Consider the following 19448-nt stretch of genomic DNA (forward strand, 5'->3'; position numbering starts at 1 on the left):
TCAGGGAATGGTTTGGGGTTGCAAACAGGTGGGGTCTTCAGGGATGTGTTTCCTTCTTTTTGAAGTGTTTCACTTCGCCCTTAACGGAACGTGCTCTTGCACAGAGCCACATCAAGCGTCAGCAGCACTCTTCTGCTGTCCCTCTCTGTCAACAAGAAATCTGTGCTTAGAGGAGGAGGGGCACATCAGCCTTTGAAAGTTGAACAGAGGGACAGACTCACAGGGCACAAAACCAAACAATTTTCATCTTGGGGAGGCTCTGGAGTAGTGAAGAGAAATGTCTTTTTCCACACTTTTTTTTTCATTCCTCCCGTCAAATTTTCCTCCGCCGCGCCAGCAAAAGTGCGGCTCCAGCAGCGAGTGTGTCGGTGCAGAGTTATCACTGGCAGGTTTTAACCACTGTGTTTCTTAGATGTGCTGCATGAAGGGGGTGAGGAAAAGCAGTGGTTTTCTGGCAGTGAGTTGTACGCGCCGTCTCCTCTGATGGTCGTGTCTCAGAAGCAGTATTTGTTCCTGGCTGCCACATGGCATCCAAAGAAAAATGCTCTTGTAGGTGCTGCTGCAGACCTGGGTGTTGAGAGCACTGTGAAGCTGTCAGCTCGGGACAGACAGCTGTGTCACTCCTTAGAAAGGAAATACACTGCTAAAGGGACCCCTTTTCCTCTGTGATTGTACATGTTCCTGTTTCTCTGAGCGTGTCATCCTGGCAGATCTCCGGGATGTGTTTTCAGCTTTGCTCTCTGTGATCAGTTTGGCCTCATGCTATGGTTTGTCCTGTGAAATTTTCAAAATCTTGAGGTTTTTGGTCCCTAACAGCACTCCCTTGTACTGAGGGCATCCAGCCAAGCAATGAGCACAGAAGGCAGGGCAATAATCAGACAAGTGCACCCTTGTGACCAAGCTGGGGTTTACTGATGGTCACTGTCACCTCATGTATTCGCCATCCAGCCAGAAAGGAAACAAAAAAAACCACAATAAATAAATAGTTTTAACCGAGCCCTGGGATAAAGGCTATTTTCAATTTTACCTTTCACGTTTTAATTGTATAGCAATAATTTTGCAATAGAGTTGCCGATGGCAAACATGCAAAAGACATTAACTTTATTTATGTTTTGGATTATTAATGTGGCTGTTAAAATTCCTCCAGTTAGTTTTGATTGAATTGTTTTTTTGTGCGATTCTGTCGTTTAATGGAGCGGTAAATAAGAATTTCTGATAATGAGCCCAAGCATCTGTCACAACAACCTGGCGCTGGTTATTAACATTTCCATTAACGGCAGGGTGGGCAGTGATAATATGGAAACCACACAGTTAGAACAAAATAAATAGTTGGTGTCAGGCTGAGTGGGTGTTAATTACTTTTTTATTTTATAACTCTGGGGGGAGGGAGTATTGGTAGAAAAGTGTGACTTATGAAGGTCATTCTCTCTTAAGAAAGAAGTCTCCAGAGGAGCAGCTAACCGGCGCTATCCAGTGCAAGCGGTGAATATTTTATCACTTCTATTTATGGCCCAGAAAGGGGCAGAGAGAAAAGAGACAACTTTCTCAAGGGGTCTGGCAGAAGGCTATGGCACTGTGAACACAGAGAAAGGAGAAGTGGAGCTTTTGTCCTGCCTTTCTTTCCCCACTTCTGCAGTTTGACCAGGACACACTTCAGCACCTTTTCTGTGAACAGAACAGGAGCTGTTTTGTTAAAACCTGCCAGAGGCTCAGACAGCAGGTCAGGAGAACAGAGCGTCCTCGGTAGCTACTGGGGAGGAAAATCCACCTGCACCAAGTGGGATCCTGACAAAGGGAAGGGATAGAGTGACCCAGGAGCACTCAAAGATTGGTTTTCTAGCACAGCACAATGCAAAGAAGAGATGTCATTAGGAGCCAAAGAGGGCCAGTGTGTGCATGTGGAGGTGTAATCAAAGTGGAGCTAACAAAAAGTCACAGTAGCAAACTAAAAGTCATTCTGCCATACATAAAATATTAATGCATTGATTAGCAGCTGACTGGGTTTGGGGGTAATTTTAGGCAGTATTTTAGCCCAAAGTCTTGCTGCTGAGTAGCTTTTGGGCTGATGGTGGCAGGGGCTGCCTTGCTCACCAGGAACAGTTGATGAGGAGCACTGTCCACTGCCAAAGGTGAGCCCCAAACTACCAGGGCACCAAGGCAAAATTTTCCTTTCTTTTTCAAAGCTGCTGGCAGGATTGAGTTGATTCAGTGTCTAAGCCAGCCTGCGTGGAGCAGAGCACAACCACATCCCAAGGCTCAGCTGCTCCCCACTCCTTTTGTGCCGAGACATCCCGATGATGCAGATACCCCGAGGCTGGCTTGTTGCTGACTTGTGGCATAAACAGAGTCTGTCCTGGGTCCTCCTGCAAATGAAAAACCTGGCTATGAGCTAATTCTGCTTGTCACTGTTAATTCTTCTGTCCTCCTTCCTCCCTAGCACCGGCGCTGGCCCCACAGAACATCCAAGTCAATTCCCTTTCTGCAAGCCAGCTGGAGCTCACCTGGGACCCCCCTCCTGCCGACAGCCAGAACGGGATCATCCAAGGCTACAAGGCAATCCTCCCATTTCTACTGTTTCCATTTATCTTGCTTGGCATTGCTATTTATTTGTGAGAGAGCTCTACAAAGCGCAGTTGCCCTCACCACATAAGGCAAATTAGAGCAGTGCTCAGGCTGCAGTAGGGAACAGCAGCAAGTCCCAAAACCAAAAGAAAGAGAATGAGATTGGGAAGGGGGAGGAGAGAAAAGGGAGACTGTGTCATTATTTATGGAGAAGGAGTGCATGGGGGAAACAGGGGATGCAGATAAGGAGGCTGCTCCAGTTAGGCAGGCAACATATCTGCTCCAAAAAGCAACACAGCTACACAAGAGCCAGGAGCAAGAAATGTATTGAAGAAAATTAACTGAGCTTTCCCTCCATCAAATGCTACAAGCCTTTAGGAAGAGCAGAACTTTCTCCCAGCTGGAAGTCTGAGCCAGGTCAGATTTTGGAAGCATTGCTTCATTTCCTTAACTTTAACAAAATTAAATCAGAGTATTAATTGCGTTTGGTTTGCAGGAGATGAGCACGTTGCGGAGACACGCTGCTCAGCATCTCCAGCATGAGAATGGACCCTCAGAGAGTGGGAATGGGCAAGTCTACAAACACTGGAGCTTGGCTTGGGTTCAGTGTCTGGCTCTGCCTCTCTCCATGAATTTAGATCCATAAGTGAAGGAAAGCCAAGCCAATGTGAATAATCTGGCATCCCTTCCTGGCAGTAACGAGCATCCTTATATATCAATCCCTGTCCTTTCCCTTTTGTACGTATATAGATGGCTTCAGCAGCTTGGCTTAGAGAGTCAAGGTGGAGCCTTGCCTTGGCTTGTTCCCTCAGCTCTCTGGCTTGCTTTGGCCTGTTGTAATGCTCTCACTGCCAGGCCTGTCCAATAAGTAGGGCTGGCACCAATTTCCCGCTTGGAAACAACTTCTCCGAAGGCTAATTTTATAGCATCAGGGTAAAAATTATGTAATGGAAGAAGGGGGACAACCACCCCAAGGAACTGTAGGGAGAATCTTTGTTACCCTCTTCAGGAGGGCATTTTCCTGGCTGTGCTGTGAACACCAGTGGTGTGAGTGCTGTGTGTGCAGAGGGGAGTTATGGACCATCACAGTGTGTCAGGATGCCAGTGCTGACAGGCAGCTTGCATTGCAGGGAGTGTTTAAACTGACCTCTCCTCAGTGAACCCTGGAAGCTCATACCTGTTGTCATTAAGCCATATTCTTCAGCCCTTGCTCTGTTTTTGAGTGATGTACTCAGCTACATGGCCACTGGACTCAGGGGAATTTGCTAAGGAAAATATTTGTGCTAAAAAACCTGAGTATCCCAACTAATGGAGGAGTCCAGGGCAAGGCTACACTGTCTTTCTGGTTGTTTTGTAGCTGCAGTGGCCAAATACATTCTAGGTGTAGGATATAGTACAACACATGACAGGATGAAGGGAATGCCCTCCAGCTGTGCCAGGGGAGGTTCCAATTAGATATTAGGAAAAATTTCATCACAGAAAGTGTGGTCAGGCATGGGAGCAGGCTGCCCAGGGAGGTGGTAGAATCACCAAGCCTTGAAGTGTTCTGAAGGCGAGTGGATATGGGACTTGGGAACATGGTTTAGTGGCAAACCTGGGGGTTGATGGTTGGACTCATGACCGTAGAGGGCTTTTCCAACCTTAATAATGCTGGGATCCTGTCTCGCTGTGCCAACAGATTTATTACTGGGAGAGCGACACCCTGAACGACACGGAGAAGGTGAAGGTCCTTTTCCTCCCGGAGACAAGCGTGCGGCTCAAGAACCTGACGAGCCACACGCGGTACCTGGTCTGCATCTCCGCCTTCAACGCGGCCGGGGACGGCCCCCGCAGCAGCCCCGCCCAGGGCAGGACGCACCAGGCGGGTACGGGACCGGGTCCTGCTCACCTGGGCACAGCCAGGGGAAATGGGGCATGCAGGAGGGCAGTGCTCTTTGCATTTGCATTGCAGCGGTCCTGAAAGTGGAAAAAAAAAAGGATCAAATAAGTGGAGTGTGAGGAAAGGGAGGGATACGGCTGAAATGAGAACGGAATGGCAGAAGGGCCAGTCCCTAAATTAAGCTGGTCCAGAAGGAAACAGTCTGTGGCTTTGTTTCTGGTTTCTGCTACCACACCTGGAAATCAGAAGGAGCTCATCTCCAGTGCCTGGAAGTTGTCCTGATGGTCCTGGGAAACAATTAGCATGCTTTTTAGAATTCCTCGCTGTTCTTTTTTTTTAAGCTGGATCAGCAGCCTCCCAGTCAGGCTGAGCAGTCCCTATGCTGGATGTGCTGGGAGTGCTCTGGCACAGGGTGAAGGCGATGCCTTGGGTGGTGGCTGTGAAGGGGAGGTGGCTCCCACTGCACCCTTCTGGGGGCCCATCCCTTCCATGCCCTCTCTCCCTGTTTGCTGTGGAGGTTCAGTTTTGCAGCTGACTGGCTGTATTTTCAGGACAGGCTGCGTTTCTGACTGATTACGGGACATTTGGATACAACTGACAAATCCCATTCTCAGCTTATTTCCTTTAGATTTAGGCTGGGCAAATAAAGCAATGTTTTATAATATATATGTATATTAGATTGACTCCTGCTGCTGCAATTCAATCTGTGTGCAATCCTTTCAGCACCCAGTGCTCCCAGCTTCCTGGCCTTCTCTGAAATCACCTGCACTACCCTCAATGTGTCTTGGGGCGAGCCAACAGCAGCAAATGGAGTCCTGCAGGGTTATCGAGTTGTCTACGAGCCTCTGGCTCCTGTCCAGGGTAAGAAAGACCTCTGATCATACATATTCATGGGGAAATGACACAATGGTGCTGTAGGACCTTTCATCTCTGCCCAATTTCCTACTCGCTCTCTGCTGTTTTCCAAGAGAAACCAGGTGGCAAAGGGTAAATAAAACAATTCCACTTTTGCCAAAATGCTTCAGTGAGCCATAATATTGTGGAATATAGCTTTTGTCTTGTCTTCTCTCATTTTCTTGCACAAACTATAGGCTGTGTGATTTGAAAAGTCATTTTACAGCCATCATTACCTGGTCTGGGCGAAGAGGAAGCTCAGCCTGGGAGTGCCTGATTGTCTCCACACTTTGCCTTTGAAACTGCTGAGTCGGCTCCATCCCAGAATACTTGTCAGGCACATTTGTGTTGCTTATCACATCATGTGTCACTTCTGTTATCACAGAGATTGCCCAGGCATCAGATGTGCTGGTCATCACTGGCAGCACCTCTGCTGTGACAGGATGGAGACGTGGCTGTGTCTCTTCACACGGAGTTTTCAGGCAGCATTTTTAACCCAGCACCAGAGTTCAGTTAAACCACAACAATGTGCAGGACACAAATTCATTAATTTGCCAGAACAGCAACAGAGAAGGATTTGGCAGTTTCTCTGAAAACAAATGTAAATTCATTCCAAAGGTGAATTAGAAGAGATGACATAGTTTGTGGATGGCTTTATTAATATTTTTATATTCCTGGTAGATTGCCAATAGTTCAATAGGATGTCCAGCTTTGGCAGCATGACAGCAAGGAGAGTAATTTCAGCCATTGCCAATCCATTTTAAACCCTTTTCCAAAGAAATAAGGATATCAATCACTTGTATTTGCTTCTCCTGTAAGGAATAATGATCTATATTGTCTGAATATCCATGTCTCATGCACAGAGAAAGTTAAACTCAGGATTGAGAACACCAGAATAAAAGCACTGTCAGCCTTTATGGCTGGCAGGTCTGAGCACAAAGAGCTAATACGGAAGCATTTCTGATTCTGACCAAGAAATGTGCACAGGGTATGCAGGAGGTTCAGGCTGGTTGGGCATTTCCTCCCTTTTCTTCATTCCTACACAATGTTCAAGAATACATTTTTTCCCCCTGAAAATATGGAAGTGTCAAATCATGTTTTCTCTGCATGTATTTGACTTAACATCCTTCAGAACCTTTGTTGTCTTTTCCTCTCTTCCCCACCTCTGCCTGTGCTGCCCCTTGTCAGCTTGTCTCTCCTTCCCCTCTGGAGGGTTTCTGATGTGAGCAGGAAGGTTATGGAGGGCTCTTCCTCAGATACAAAATATTTGCCTACATTTATTTTCCAGTCTTTAGCCACCATTTGCTCTTGTGCCAGCATTTTTCTTTCAGCAAACATATTTATTCTCCTGCCATGGAAAAGAATCCCTTCCTTGACACCATCATTTTCACAGATTCAACAAATATTCCAAGTTGGGAGGGACCCACATGGATCATCAAGTCCAGCTCTTAAATAAATAGTCCATATGGGACCAGAACCCACATTCCTCCATGTGAGCACTGCAATGCAGCAACCTGGATGGGCTGGATCCTCTTGGAGCTTCTCATTCATATTTTGACTTTCCACCCATCCTTGATTTTTGGCTGAGCGTCCTCCCATGGTGGCACCTTTTGCCTTCCCACTCACCAGCCACCAGTCACCTGCCCATTTTTCCAAGGTTTCCAGCAGCAATCTGTTCTTTAGCACAGTCTTATCCCTGCTTGACCTTTTATTGTTTAAGCTTTACACTGTTATGTTTTACACAATAATAGACAACAAGATTGCCCCAGAGCCTTTTTCAACAGTTTTTTGGTTTTGTTTTTTTTTTTTTTTTCTTTTTGGAACATAACTTGAAAATGACAAATGCCTCCTGATTTGTCTCAGAGAAATGAAATAGTTCACCTGTGGAAGGAGGGAGCACTTTTACTGCATCCTTGTTAGCCAAGGAGAGAGGCCCTGAGTTATAAATTGTATCTGGAAGAAAATTTTGAACAGAAATTGCTTAGACATTACTCTTTATTTAAGTGATTAAAACTGAAAGTATCATCTGGATTTGCATAAAATAAACATCTGGATTGAAAACATCTTCCTTCTGCAGTTTTTGGAAAGATAAACTAGCAAGCAGCCATTTATAGCGGGAAGAACCTTCTCCTACTTCCTACCTTCTTGGTTTGAAATGTGTCATGTATATATACAGACCCAAAAAAACCACCAGAAAGATTCTCTAAATTTGAAATTTTTATTCTGTAAAATCTTTTATAAATCAAATTCTTTTGGTTGACTTACTTCTATCAAATTTCAGTGAAAGCCAGATTTTTTGTTTTCAAACCACTCATTGCCCCTCTGTCCTTTATGCAGCATTGAGAACCTAAAGGTGAACCTAGCCATGAACCTTGGTGAAGGGAACAACTCTGATTTTAACTGATCCCTGTAAGAAAAATTCTGAGAGAGTGAGAAGAGTGAAACACAAGTCACAGCTCCAGCCTTGTTTAAGCTTGCAATGCTTTGGTTGCATCCCCTCTTGCCACGGCATTTGTTGCCCCAAGGTCCTGGTGAGCTGCACATCCTTCACTCTGCATCCACCTGGGGATGGTGGATATGGCAGGATGAGATGAATGGAACACACCTTGTCCCTGGTTCCTCCTCCAGACCATGTTGGAGGTTATTTGGAAGCAGCAACAGAGAAATGCTTGTCTGGGAAGCAATCTGGAATGTGCACTCCTCTTCGTTTACCTCCTCCTTTCTTCCCAGAATAATTACTGAGGTTACATGTAGTCTCTTGGTAATTTCCCAGATGTGTTGTAAGGTTTTTTCCTTGTCAGTACCCACTTATCAAGCTTAAACTCTAATTATACTTATCAGTGCTGAAAATTGCCTATTATCACTACTTAAACTCCTGCTAATTGTAAGAAATACTTTCTTAGCAAACTATTAGATTATTTTAGTTACCATCTAGATGTAATATGCTCCACTTGATTTCTATTTTTGCACTGAAACTCCTTATTTTTTTATCTGTGTGGCTGTTCCAGGGGTGAGCAAGGTGGTAACTGTGGACATTAAGGGGAACTGGCAGCGCTGGCTGAAGGTCCGGGACCTCACCAAGGGCATGACCTATTTATTCCGAGTGCAGGCCCGAACCATTGCCTATGGACCTGAACTGCAAGCCAACATCACAGCTGGGCCAGCAGAAGGTGAGGGGGACTATAAAAGTAAATCACAAATCACAGATCACTTCTACAAACACAGGGCACCAGCAGGGAATGGTGCACTCAGGGCTTCACATGAATTTCCAGCTCCAAGGAGAAGCTGAGTCATGGGACGTGATTCAGTGCATTTCACAGCTGCCATGAAAAACATGTTTCCTTTTTTTCCTGAAACCTAGAAGTTTAATGTGAATAAACAAAACACTATAAATAAATCATAATGCAAACAGGCCAGCCAGGGATTTCCAGGCTGCAGCCTGACAGCGCAGTGCATAATTCTGACTGTACTGCTCTGCAGTGGGAGGCAGAACTGGAGTAGCTGCCGAAACCAGCAGAGATTCCTGGATGCAAAACCAGAAAGAATTTACAATTGTTCTCTCCTGACACGTTGGCTTCTGCAGAGGGAGAGATCTGTGGATTTCCTGCTGTGTCAAGAGCAGCTGCAGGGCAGCATTCCCTGCCTGGTTCAGTGCCTGTACCCAGAGCTGGTTTTCTTATTTGATCAGTGACTTTGATAAACAGATAATCCAACAAGGTAAATGTCCTCCAATGATACCAGCCTGTCAGGTAAGTCACAGAGCATTGGTGCAGTGGCCACAGCTCTGATTTTTGTTCATTTCCCACTCCCACAGTCTAATTCTCACACCACACCACAGACCAAGTGTAGATGAGGAATCCTTTCTAACGTGGCCATGGCATCTTCCCAAGCCATGTCCCCATGAATCTCTCCATGAACCTCACAGTCTGGTTTCACCTCTGAAATGAGAAATAACAGTGACAATGGATAAAATGAGAGTCCTTTTCCTCTTGCCTTCTTAACACAGAAGGTGTAACCCCTCCCCCCTTATTCTTGGGGGTTTATCCCCTGTCGGGCCATGAGTTGGACTTTGATGATCCTAGTGAGTCCCTTCCAACTCAGGATATTCTGTGATCCTGTGACCTGTAAACCCCATTGATATGTAACTGCTGGTACTGGAGCTAGTGAAAAAATCATGTCAGTAGCCCATAGAGCTGGTTTATGTTGCATATTTGTTGACCAACACTGCAAGATAAATTTTCTCTCTCGGCAGAAGCAATTCGTGCTGCAGTTTAATGCCACCTTCATTTGCTACTCTCTTTTCCTCCTTCAGGGTCTCCTGGCTCCCCTCAGGAAATCCTGGTGACAAAATCTGCTTCTGGGCTGACACTGCAATGGACTGAGGGAGATTCAGGAGAAAAACCCACAACTGGCTACATTATAGAGGCACGACCCTCAGGTAAGCCCCAGGAAATGTGGGGAGTTTGATGTCATCAGTTCCCTTCCTTCAGCCCCTGCTGAAGTGGAGAGGTTGTTTGTCATCCCAGCAAGGTAATGGGATTTTGTGAGAGAACGTGTTTCCAGCCAGTATTAAGACGTTACTGGTTTATTATGTGGTTTGGCATATTTTCTCCTCTTTAGGAGTAGTCACAGAAAATTACCCCGACTACTCTGGCTTTCACTGTGCTACATCACTGGAAAATCATCCAACAGATGAACTAATATAGTTAATAATTAAAACTCATTTAAATGCTTACAGCATCTTTCAGGAGCAAGGACTAATAAGTATTTGCGAGCTGTATTTTGAGAACCACAGATAGAAATCTGTCTCCTTCTGCAGCAGAGCACAGCAGCTAATTACTGTTTTAATGTTAATAATAGGGCCAGGGCTTCAGCAGCACATACACATTTCTTCCCCCATTTGTTCTGCAGGGAAGCATTGAGGCAGGGGGAAGGAATCACCACATCACCACAGTTTTTCTTGGTGCTTTCCCAGAGCTCCTTTGCTTCTGGGATTTGCATCTTAGTGAAGCTGTTCTCTGCTTTTTTTCCAGAATGTTGCCCCATTTAGACAAGGTAATTTTAAGTCAGTGCGTGCTCCAGCCTGATTGCAGCTTGGTACCCCTTGCAAATTCAAAAAGCACAGATTTCCTGGGAACTTAGTCATTAAGAAAGCCAGTGAGTGCTGCCAGGCCTCTGTGTAATCTCCCTTGATAACTTCCCTCCACTCTGACAGGGGATGTTGATAACCCCTCTCTGGGTACAGTTTTCAGCTGGTGATACCTCCGCCAGCTCCTTGTTCCACGTAGGCCGTGTTTGAATGTCACCAAGTCAAAAGCTTTGCTGAAGTCAGGATATATGATGTCTGCTCTTTCTTCTCTATTGACAAGGTCTGCTACTCTGTCACAGAAGGAAATTAGACATGATATATACTTGACATAACCATCTTGGCTGCTGGTTCTTTCTTTTTCACTTCCAGGTGCTTGCACATTGCTTGATTATATATTGATTAAATGAATGCTTATCTGTTTGATTTGATCAAGAAACTTGTTTGTGTATTGAATGTGAGGTTGCATTTAAAACCAATGATTTTAATTACATTTAACCAGACCAGTAAGAAAATTATTGAGGTTATCTCTGAAGATGCAAGTTTCCATACCTGCATCTGATAGAATTTGCTCTGTAGTGAGGCTCTGCTCTAATCCTAAAAATTCTTTCTTATTTCTGTCATTTAACTTGACAATTGCTGCCAAAATAAAAGCAAGGGAAATACATACCTTCTCAAAGCACTGGGGTTTCTCAGAGTGATCAAATTTGCTTTCAGTTAGAGGCATGGCACTGCTGTGCTTCTATTTCACCTACATCAGCTTTTTGAGTTCTGTCCTTATTTCTTCAGAGGTAGAAAATATTTTCTTATTTGAACAGCATTGTTAGCAAGTTAAACCAAACTTGTTCATTTAAAATCACTTACCAGCTTACATTTCCCCCAGACAGGTTTTCCGTGAGTCAGAGTTTTTTAGGGGGAAACCTGCAGCCCATGTACAGATTGTCTGCAAGTTTGGAAATCCAGCTCATGTGAGTGGTGACATTGGAAACTCATCCACTCGACTCCCCATTGGATGTCAACAAACATTTCACAGCTCATAGCTAAGGATGTAGGATTTGGGGCCCACTCCTTTTGAGTAGGAAAAAAATAGTCCCTCCAAGGCAGGTCTGAGCTGCATTAACCCTGGGTCACTTCTGCTGGCCCCACTCCACTGATCCTGGAAACGCACACAAGAGGTCTTATTCTCCCACTCTTGCAACCTGACTGTTGAGGCATTTAATTCCTCTTCAGATTATTTTAATCCTATTCATGCTGCTGTAGCAAATGAACTAGGCATTTGTATGCTGGATTCTCATCCTTCGTTCTGGTTGCAGCTGTAGGAAGCGTGAAATGTGATCCAGGAGAGGAGACAGACTAATTGGAAGATTTGCTTATTCCACCCAAGTGTCGGCTTCCTCTCTGTGCTGCTTTTCTTCCTCATCTCTGCACAGAAGAGTCTGAAATCTGAATTATGAGCTTAACAAAAGCAGGGAACTAATTCTTCTTCTCAGGGCTGGTCATTCAGAGCAGCTCCTGTTTTAATATCATTCTAAAAATTTGCTTTTGCATGTTGATTTATACAGGCAGTAGAGTGTGAATTGGAGCAATCTTTGTTTTTAAGGAGGAGTTGTTCCAAGAGGAGAGCCGTTGACTTGTGCTCCTCACATAAAATCAAGAAAGGAAAAGATATTTATCCTTCTGAGGTCAAAAAAGGGGGCGTTGAGCAGACAGATGAAAAGCTTTAGCTTGTTGCCAATATTTAAATGCAATACCACTACCTTAGTGTTTCACATCTCAAGTGTCATCTTTTACAGGCCTCATTACCCCAAACGTTAAATGCTGTATCATCTCATTTTCCCTGCTGTAGCTCCCTGCCAAGACTCTTCCATCAGAGTAGGAGGACGGCTTTCTGTCAGAAATGGCAAACCCTACTCCCTTTTGTCACTTCCCTTTGAATTTTTCGGAGCCCTGCTGTGTCTCCCAGGGCTCCTCTGCCCTGCTGGGTTTAGCAATGGTGGCAGCAGGCAGCTGAGACTGCTCATTTGATTTCCCTGTTTCTCTGCTGGCTTTATGGAAGGTGACCAGGCTCAGTACCTCCTCTGCATTTTGAGTACTCTCACACACAGGGATGAAGCAGGCAAACCAATATTTTTTCCAGAGTGATCTGTGCTAGAGGACAACATTACAGAAACAGAGGAGTTTTTCTTTTCCTTCAACTTCTCTGTCCTTAGAGAAATGGATTCCAGTTTAGCTCCTTGTGCATTACAAGAAATGCAATTAAGCAGGCTCTGTCTCTGCCACTGTAAGTGCTCCCCAGACATCAGCTGGGCTGGGTGAGGAATGGGGAATAGATTGTGCCCTCAGCTTTTACATACAGAGCAAAAGACAAATGGCACGGCAATGTTAAGGTTCCCAGTGCTGCTGGGACGAGTGGAGAAGCTGGCTTCACCCCTCTTTTCCCAGCTCCAGGTCCCACCCAAAGGTTCCTGTCACTGTGCTTTAGTGGTGGCCATGTGGTCTGTGCATTCCCAGCAGTCTCACCCAGAGCTGCCTTCCCAGTGACCCCCGTCTGCAAGGGAGGTGTTTGTGAAACACCCTGGGGATCCACAGGCCAGGAGTGCCCCTGGATGTGGAGCTGTTCCATGAGACCTCCATCCATGGATTGGCCTGTGCAGAGCAGCTGTGTAGCTGTTGGGTCAATCTGCCTCAGAATCATTTAGATTGGAAAGACCCTTCAGGTCATCAAGTCCAACCATAAACCAAACTCTGCCGTGTCCACCACTAAGCCATGAGCATAAGTGACATATCTTCCTGGCTGCTGCCACCTCAGAAAGAGCCTCCCTGACCCAGGACAAGTAGAGGGAGATTTCCTTTTCTGCTTCCTCTCTCCACCACAATTTTGGACTTTGTGTGCTTTTGCCAAGCAGGGGATGATGTCAGGCAACTGGAAGAGAATTGCACCTAAATGGAATGGTCTGGATTGGAAGGCACCTTAAAGATCAGCCAGTTCCATCCCCCTGCCATGGGCAGGGACACTTGCTATTAGACCTGGTGGCTCCAAGCCTCATCCAGCCTGGCCTTGAACACTTTCAGGGAATGGGGCAGCCACAGCTTCTCTGGACAACCTGTACCAGAGCCTCACCACCCTCGGGGAGGAATTTCTCCCTGATATCCCATCTATCCCTGCCCTCTGGCAGTTTGAAGCCATTCCCGCTTGTCCTGTCACACCATGCCCTTGTAAAAAGTCCCTCTCCAGCTTTCAAGATGATGAGTTCCATGAAGGCAACAGACATTTAGGGAAAGAACCCATCTACTTGGAGTGGGAATTGTCTACCTCATAAATGCTGGGTTTTGCTTCCCACGCCCTGAGGGCAGCTCTCACTTTAGTTCCCTTTCTGGTGTCTTGAGTGGTGTTTTTCTGTTTTCTTCCTTTTCTATTTATTTTTAACCAAATGAGGGAGCGCAGTGTCAAACATGGACACGAACCAGCAGAAGTCAGTAAATTCAAAGTGAAGGGTGCAGCTGCATCCCCGGCATCTGCCATGGGGCCTTTTTCACTTCTGCTGGCGAGCGACACACCGGCCCTGACAGTTTGTCAGCCTTCACTTCCCATTCTTGTCCTTCCACTGCTTTGCATGATAATCCAGCCCTTTGCCTCTGACAAACACAGCCACATTTTAATTGTGTCCTCTGTAGGAGGAACACCAGTGGCATTCAGCCGGGCCTTAACTCTCAGCAGCTTCTCCCCTCGTAAACCTTCTAATGTGTAATTAGAAGGGAGCTTTATGGCCCAGCTCTCCTGCTCTGAGAGGGGACTGGTGTTTAAAACCCAGATAACTGACAGCTCTCCATGTCCTGGGTTGTCAGTGGCTGGATTTAGCGGAGCTGGGAGCCTCCCTCGCTGAGTGACAGCTTTATTTAGCGTGGAGACCCTGATTAATGGCCTGTGATGCCGGGCTGGCCCACGGGAGCAGAGCAGCTCCTCTCCAACATGGGCTGGACACGGCGTTGGGGCAGAGGTGGCTTCACCTTCCCCTGTCACTCAGATCCTCTCCCCGTGACTGGCCCTCAAGCTCAGATGGGACAGAGGCATCGAGGCTGGGAGGTTGAAGAGTAAATCTCCCATCAGCAGGAGTTAGGATGGGGCAGAGCAAACTGACAGGTACAAGGAGCAAAAAAAATCTTTATTTTTTTGAGGGGCACTCACTTCTCCATCACATGTTTAAGAGGCTGAGTGCCCAGTGAAGATGGGGACTGATGTGACTGAAAAGAAAAAGCAAGGGCAGCCTCCCTGGGGATGTCCCTCTGAGCCCTGCACCTGAGCCCTGTTAAGTGTTGCAAACTTGCTCTTCCCAGTGGTTTCTAAGAGTTAATACCCAGCTGATGTCCCAGTCACAACATGTGCATCTTTCCTCACTAAACTGAGCAGAAAATGCTGTGTATGGTACACTAAGGATTTCCTACTGAACTGAAAGGCCAGTCTCTGCTATCACAGGTGACCTTCTAATGAATTCTCTTTCAGCTGAACTTCTAACATTTAGAGCATACCTGGTTTTGAGGATGGGGGGAGAGGTGCAGTGAAGGAATTCACAAGTGTGTGTTCAATATTTAATCTCAAAGTTCACTACTGGAACAAAGTGATTTTTTAGTTCGGATATATCTGATTGTGATCATTGTTTACAAAGAGCAGTCTGGATGTTCCAGGTGGGTATAAGATAAATTATTTGAGGCTCTGGAATTAAAAATCTTGCTGGTCAGGGCTAGGGAAGCCACAGGCTGTGCTGTGCTTAGGGGTCAGCAGTGGGGAAGATGTAGGACATCTGTCCACTGTAGCTGCATCAGCACCTCTGGGAGCCCAGGGATAATGAGCTGGGTCCCATTTTAGAATCATTAAGGTTTGAAAAGACCTCCAAGGTCATCGAGTCCAACCATTAACTCAGCTCTGACAGTCCTACCCCAGGGGAAAAAAATCAAAGTTTTGACAAAGATTTTTTCAGTGAATGAAAGGGAGATGGGCCAGTGACTACATGGCCACCAGCCAGAGCATCTCTGAGTCCCTGTGAGACAGAAATACCTCTGAAGAAACATCCACCAGCATCCTTTGCTGCCCCACACCATCACCACCATAGCCAAGGGGGCAGAGAGGAGGAAGACAATGTTGACCTCTCAGGGGTGGTTTTCCCAACTTACTGCAAGCTTCACAAAGCACTTAAATTTACACTTCTTGGTCTGTTGGGTTTTCTGCACTGTGCACCCTGATAGGTTTGAGAAAATGAGTGAGAAGTGTGTGTCTGAACAGTTGTGTTTGTTGTAATGAGTGCTGAACATTCACTTTTATTGTTGCTTTTTCTTCCCCTATTTAAGTGGCTTTGAATGCAAACAAATTGCTTTTCAGACAATTCACAATGGGCTCAAATTCTCATATTGCTGTTTACAAATGTGTTTATGAAAGCTTAGGCAATTCTAGCGAATATGACAATATTTTATAGTCGTGAGATGCATCTTCTGAGTATTGGTGGCTGCAACAATCCAACTTTGAAAATGCATCCCTCACTCCACCCTCTTCAGAGAAACTAAATCCCGAACTCCCTTTTTATTACATTGTAACTTTATGTGGTAGAAATAATCTCGGCTTCTATTGCCCTGTAAAAGGGAAGTCAATATTTTATCTCTTGTTTTATAGCCATTGTAATACCCAGCTAATACATAACAATGGTACATTATGATAACTTCATTACAGTCTGATCATGCTGTTGAATAATGTATTGGTCCGAGTTTTAAGCATGGCAGGAAAATGACCTGTTTTTATTGTTCTTTGGTGTTTCTCAAATGCAGCTGAAACAATAACATTCCAGCCTGCTTTTTGCATCTGCTGAGACTGCCAATCCTCCTGACCAGAAAAGCTGCAGTTTGGGGCTGTTACTCATTGTGCGTGTCACCAGACGTGCAGCGCGGTGCAAATCACCAAGCCAATATATACTGGTGCCAAAGCTAAAACGTTCACATGGAAATGCACCTGCAGTGTTAATCAATCCATCTTTGCTGCTATTCCCTGTGGCACAGGAGCAGGCTGAGGGCCAGATCTTGCTCCGTTACACCAGCACAGTTCTGGAATCGCTGCAGTGACTCCAATTAGGTTACACTCAGGTAAAGGCAAAGCAAATGAGAACAAATTCCTGCCTCACACTGCAGCAGCAGAACGAGTCACTGAGGGTAACAGTGCTGGCTCCTGCTTTATTGTTACCTTGATAACACCTCGAGCTACAGAAGTCCTGCTGCTGTCGAGCGCGCAGTGCAGACGACTGTCTTTCAAAGCAAGCAGCTCCCACGCTGAAGTCGTGTCTGTGGGGAGGTTATCATCCTATTCCCACTGCTGTGGGACATGGAGAGAAAAATAGATATTGTTGGAACAGCTTTGATAGCTAAAAGTAAAAGCCCAGTGGAATGCTTGTGAGGTCAGGTCTGTGAGAGCTACACTGGGTAGGTGAGCTGAGAGTTTGGCCCCACGTGTAGACAGAGACTCCATTTCCTCAGCAGAAGTGCTGGGCACCAATTTTTACTGGGAAGTTAATCAGTCAGATTAATGTTTGATTCTTGCCCTCAAAATTTTTGAGTGGTATTTTTAATTATAGCTGCTTTTGTTGCTCCTGGTACCAGCATCCACCTTCTTGGAAGTTCATTCCACTGTAGTCAAGTGAATGTGAGGTTACAGGTGTGGGTCAGGGATGGGGATGGTGCCTGGTCAGGATGTGAATCAGGATTAATGGCATTATGGCTGTGGAGAGCCAAGATTACCCTACTGAAACACTCCCATCAGAATGGCATTGTGCTTCAACAACTTCAACAGCTTTATAAAAATAAACAAAACTCATTTCTGTTTAAAACTGCAGAGCACAGAGTGCAGCACCAGCTCTGTGCCATGCAAAGGACACATCACTGTTGCTGTCATGGAGCAAGCAGCACTCCTGTGACACCAGTCCCCTGGCACCCCAGAGCCTCCCAGGATTTATATTAGTCCAAGCCTCACCTGAGTGCTTCAACAACAAAACAAATTTTGCATTGTAAAAGGCGAACAAAATCTCTGTGATTAGGACTCATTAATGTTGCCTTGGGTTTACCTGACCTGTCGAATGACAGATGTGCTGATGGGTGACCTTACCCAAGCAGGGGGGAGTGGCAGCTGCTCCAGCCAGCTCAGGTCTGTGTGGGTGCTGCTGCTGATTTTAGAGACCTCTTCCATCTAGGCTATGAAAAGCTCCCGTTCTGAATTAATGCGTTCACAGATGGGGCTCACAGGGCATTCTGACATTTGTGTGCACCACAGGGCAGCCTCCAGGTGAGTGTGTCCCTGCCTGTGGCTCCAGCACACCACCGGTGACAACCTCTCTCACTGAGCAGGTGGAAGTGCCAGGGCACACAGCTGATGCCATTTCTCTCCTTGCTGCTCTCCTAGATGAAGGACTCTGGGATATGTTCGTGAAGGACATCCCTCGCAGCGCCACCTCCTACACAGTGGGCCTGGACAAACTCAGACAAGGAGTCACCTATGAATTTCGGGTGGTGGCTGTCAACGAGTTTGGCTATGGAGAGCCAAGTGTTCCTTCTGTGGCAGTATCAGGTAATCATGGATTATTTTTTTTAAGTGTTTTTCAATGGAATTTCCCAAGGCAGAGGGAGAAGAGGGGAAAAAGAAACAAATCAGACTCTCTAGTTGCAGCAAATAATCAAGGGCAGCTTGTTTTCACTTGGTTTAGGATAAAACTGGAGTAATACAGTGGTGAATTAAGGTTTGAAATTACAGTATGCTTGATTCTCAAGAGGAATAATGTGCATGTGCCATTTTTAAGCTTGATAAAGAACCTACTCAGAGTGTGTATGTCAGATCTCTTGTCATAAGACTAATTTGTAGAGTCTGCAATTTGTTTGCTTTTTCTCCATTCCTAGTCTGGTTTTTGTTTCCTCTGCTTGCTTTTTTTTTTTTTTTTTCTTTTTTTACTCTGGACTCTGATAAACATTTTCCATGTTACTTTGTATTTAGCTCTCACAAATACAGAAGTGTAATTTCACGTTATTCCTCACAATTCTTTGTGCTGGCAGTCCTGCTCCAGTGTGATGCCTCCAGTCCCCCTCCACCAGAACAGCTCATTTGTGATGCTCTGGGGCTCTTCCCACTCTCCCTGCTCTCCTGTGTTACTCCCAGTAAACAGGGCTGTGACCTAAACATGCTTCCCAAATCCCTGTGAGCAGCCCAGCCCTCTGGTTTTCTGAAGGGGCTTGAATACCTTGAAAATCAAATTCCTCTCAGCTTGCCTGGGCTGGGCAGCTGGAGTGCCTTGGCCTGTGGTGAGGTGAGAGACTTTGCTCTTGGGAAGGCTTTGCTGGGTCTCCTCTTCCCCCGCTCTACTCCAGGTTGCTTTTGAGCCATAGGTTTCATCTTTGCTGTGTCAGCAAAGACAAGGGGAATAAAAGAATCTGATAAAGTGGCTTTGTGATTCAAAATTCTGGAGAGTCCTGAGAACCTGGCAGTGCTCCAGTATTTGGAGTGGCTTTTATCTCTTTGCTGCTCCAGTGAAAGGCATGAACACCATTCAGCAACTCCCCAGCAGGCAGGAGTAGCAAGTGCTGCTCTCGCCATCGCGGCTGCTGCGCTTGTCCTGACACAATTAACCACTTACCCCGTGAGAGCTTCCATGGATTTCACCGTGAGTGCTACCCCTGCTTTTCTTCTTCAGGACAAGGGCATGGACAACCCACTTCAAACACCAGGAGTCAGTGTTTTTCCTGTCTGGGGTTTCAGAGAGGCTGTAACACAGTGCAAAAGACCAGCAATCATGTCAGTCTTTCCTTTGCTTGAAGACATTATTCCTCTGAAGCAGGGCATGCATCTCCTTGTGATGCTTTCTATAAATAAACTGCTTGTTTGTAAGTTCTCCACTTGAACAGAACTATTTAATTCACCTCCTTTTGATGCTTCAGTGTCCCTCTCAAATTGCTGCATGAAAGTAAGAGGCTTCCATTGAGAGTCACAGTCATAAAAGTATAAAGCAT

The 19448-nt window shown here is 45.8% G+C and overlaps 1 protein-coding gene across 1 annotated transcript in view; it reads left to right on the forward strand.

Moving 5' to 3' along the window:
* The window catches only part of SDK1 (sidekick cell adhesion molecule 1), a 383954-nt gene that overhangs the window by 347845 nt on the left and 16661 nt on the right, over positions 1-19448 (forward strand). Inside the window, exons 36-41 of the mRNA XM_053992256.1 lie at positions 2438-2553; positions 4241-4427; positions 5165-5302; positions 8344-8505; positions 9648-9773; positions 17854-18018. Of these exons, the coding sequence (XP_053848231.1) occupies positions 2438-2553; positions 4241-4427; positions 5165-5302; positions 8344-8505; positions 9648-9773; positions 17854-18018 (894 nt within the window). The remainder of the gene's footprint in view (positions 1-2437; positions 2554-4240; positions 4428-5164; positions 5303-8343; positions 8506-9647; positions 9774-17853; positions 18019-19448) is intronic.

The sequence above is a fragment of the Vidua macroura genome, chromosome 16 (genome assembly GCF_024509145.1).
Source record: "Vidua macroura isolate BioBank_ID:100142 chromosome 16, ASM2450914v1, whole genome shotgun sequence".
NCBI lineage: Eukaryota > Metazoa > Chordata > Aves > Passeriformes > Viduidae > Vidua > Vidua macroura.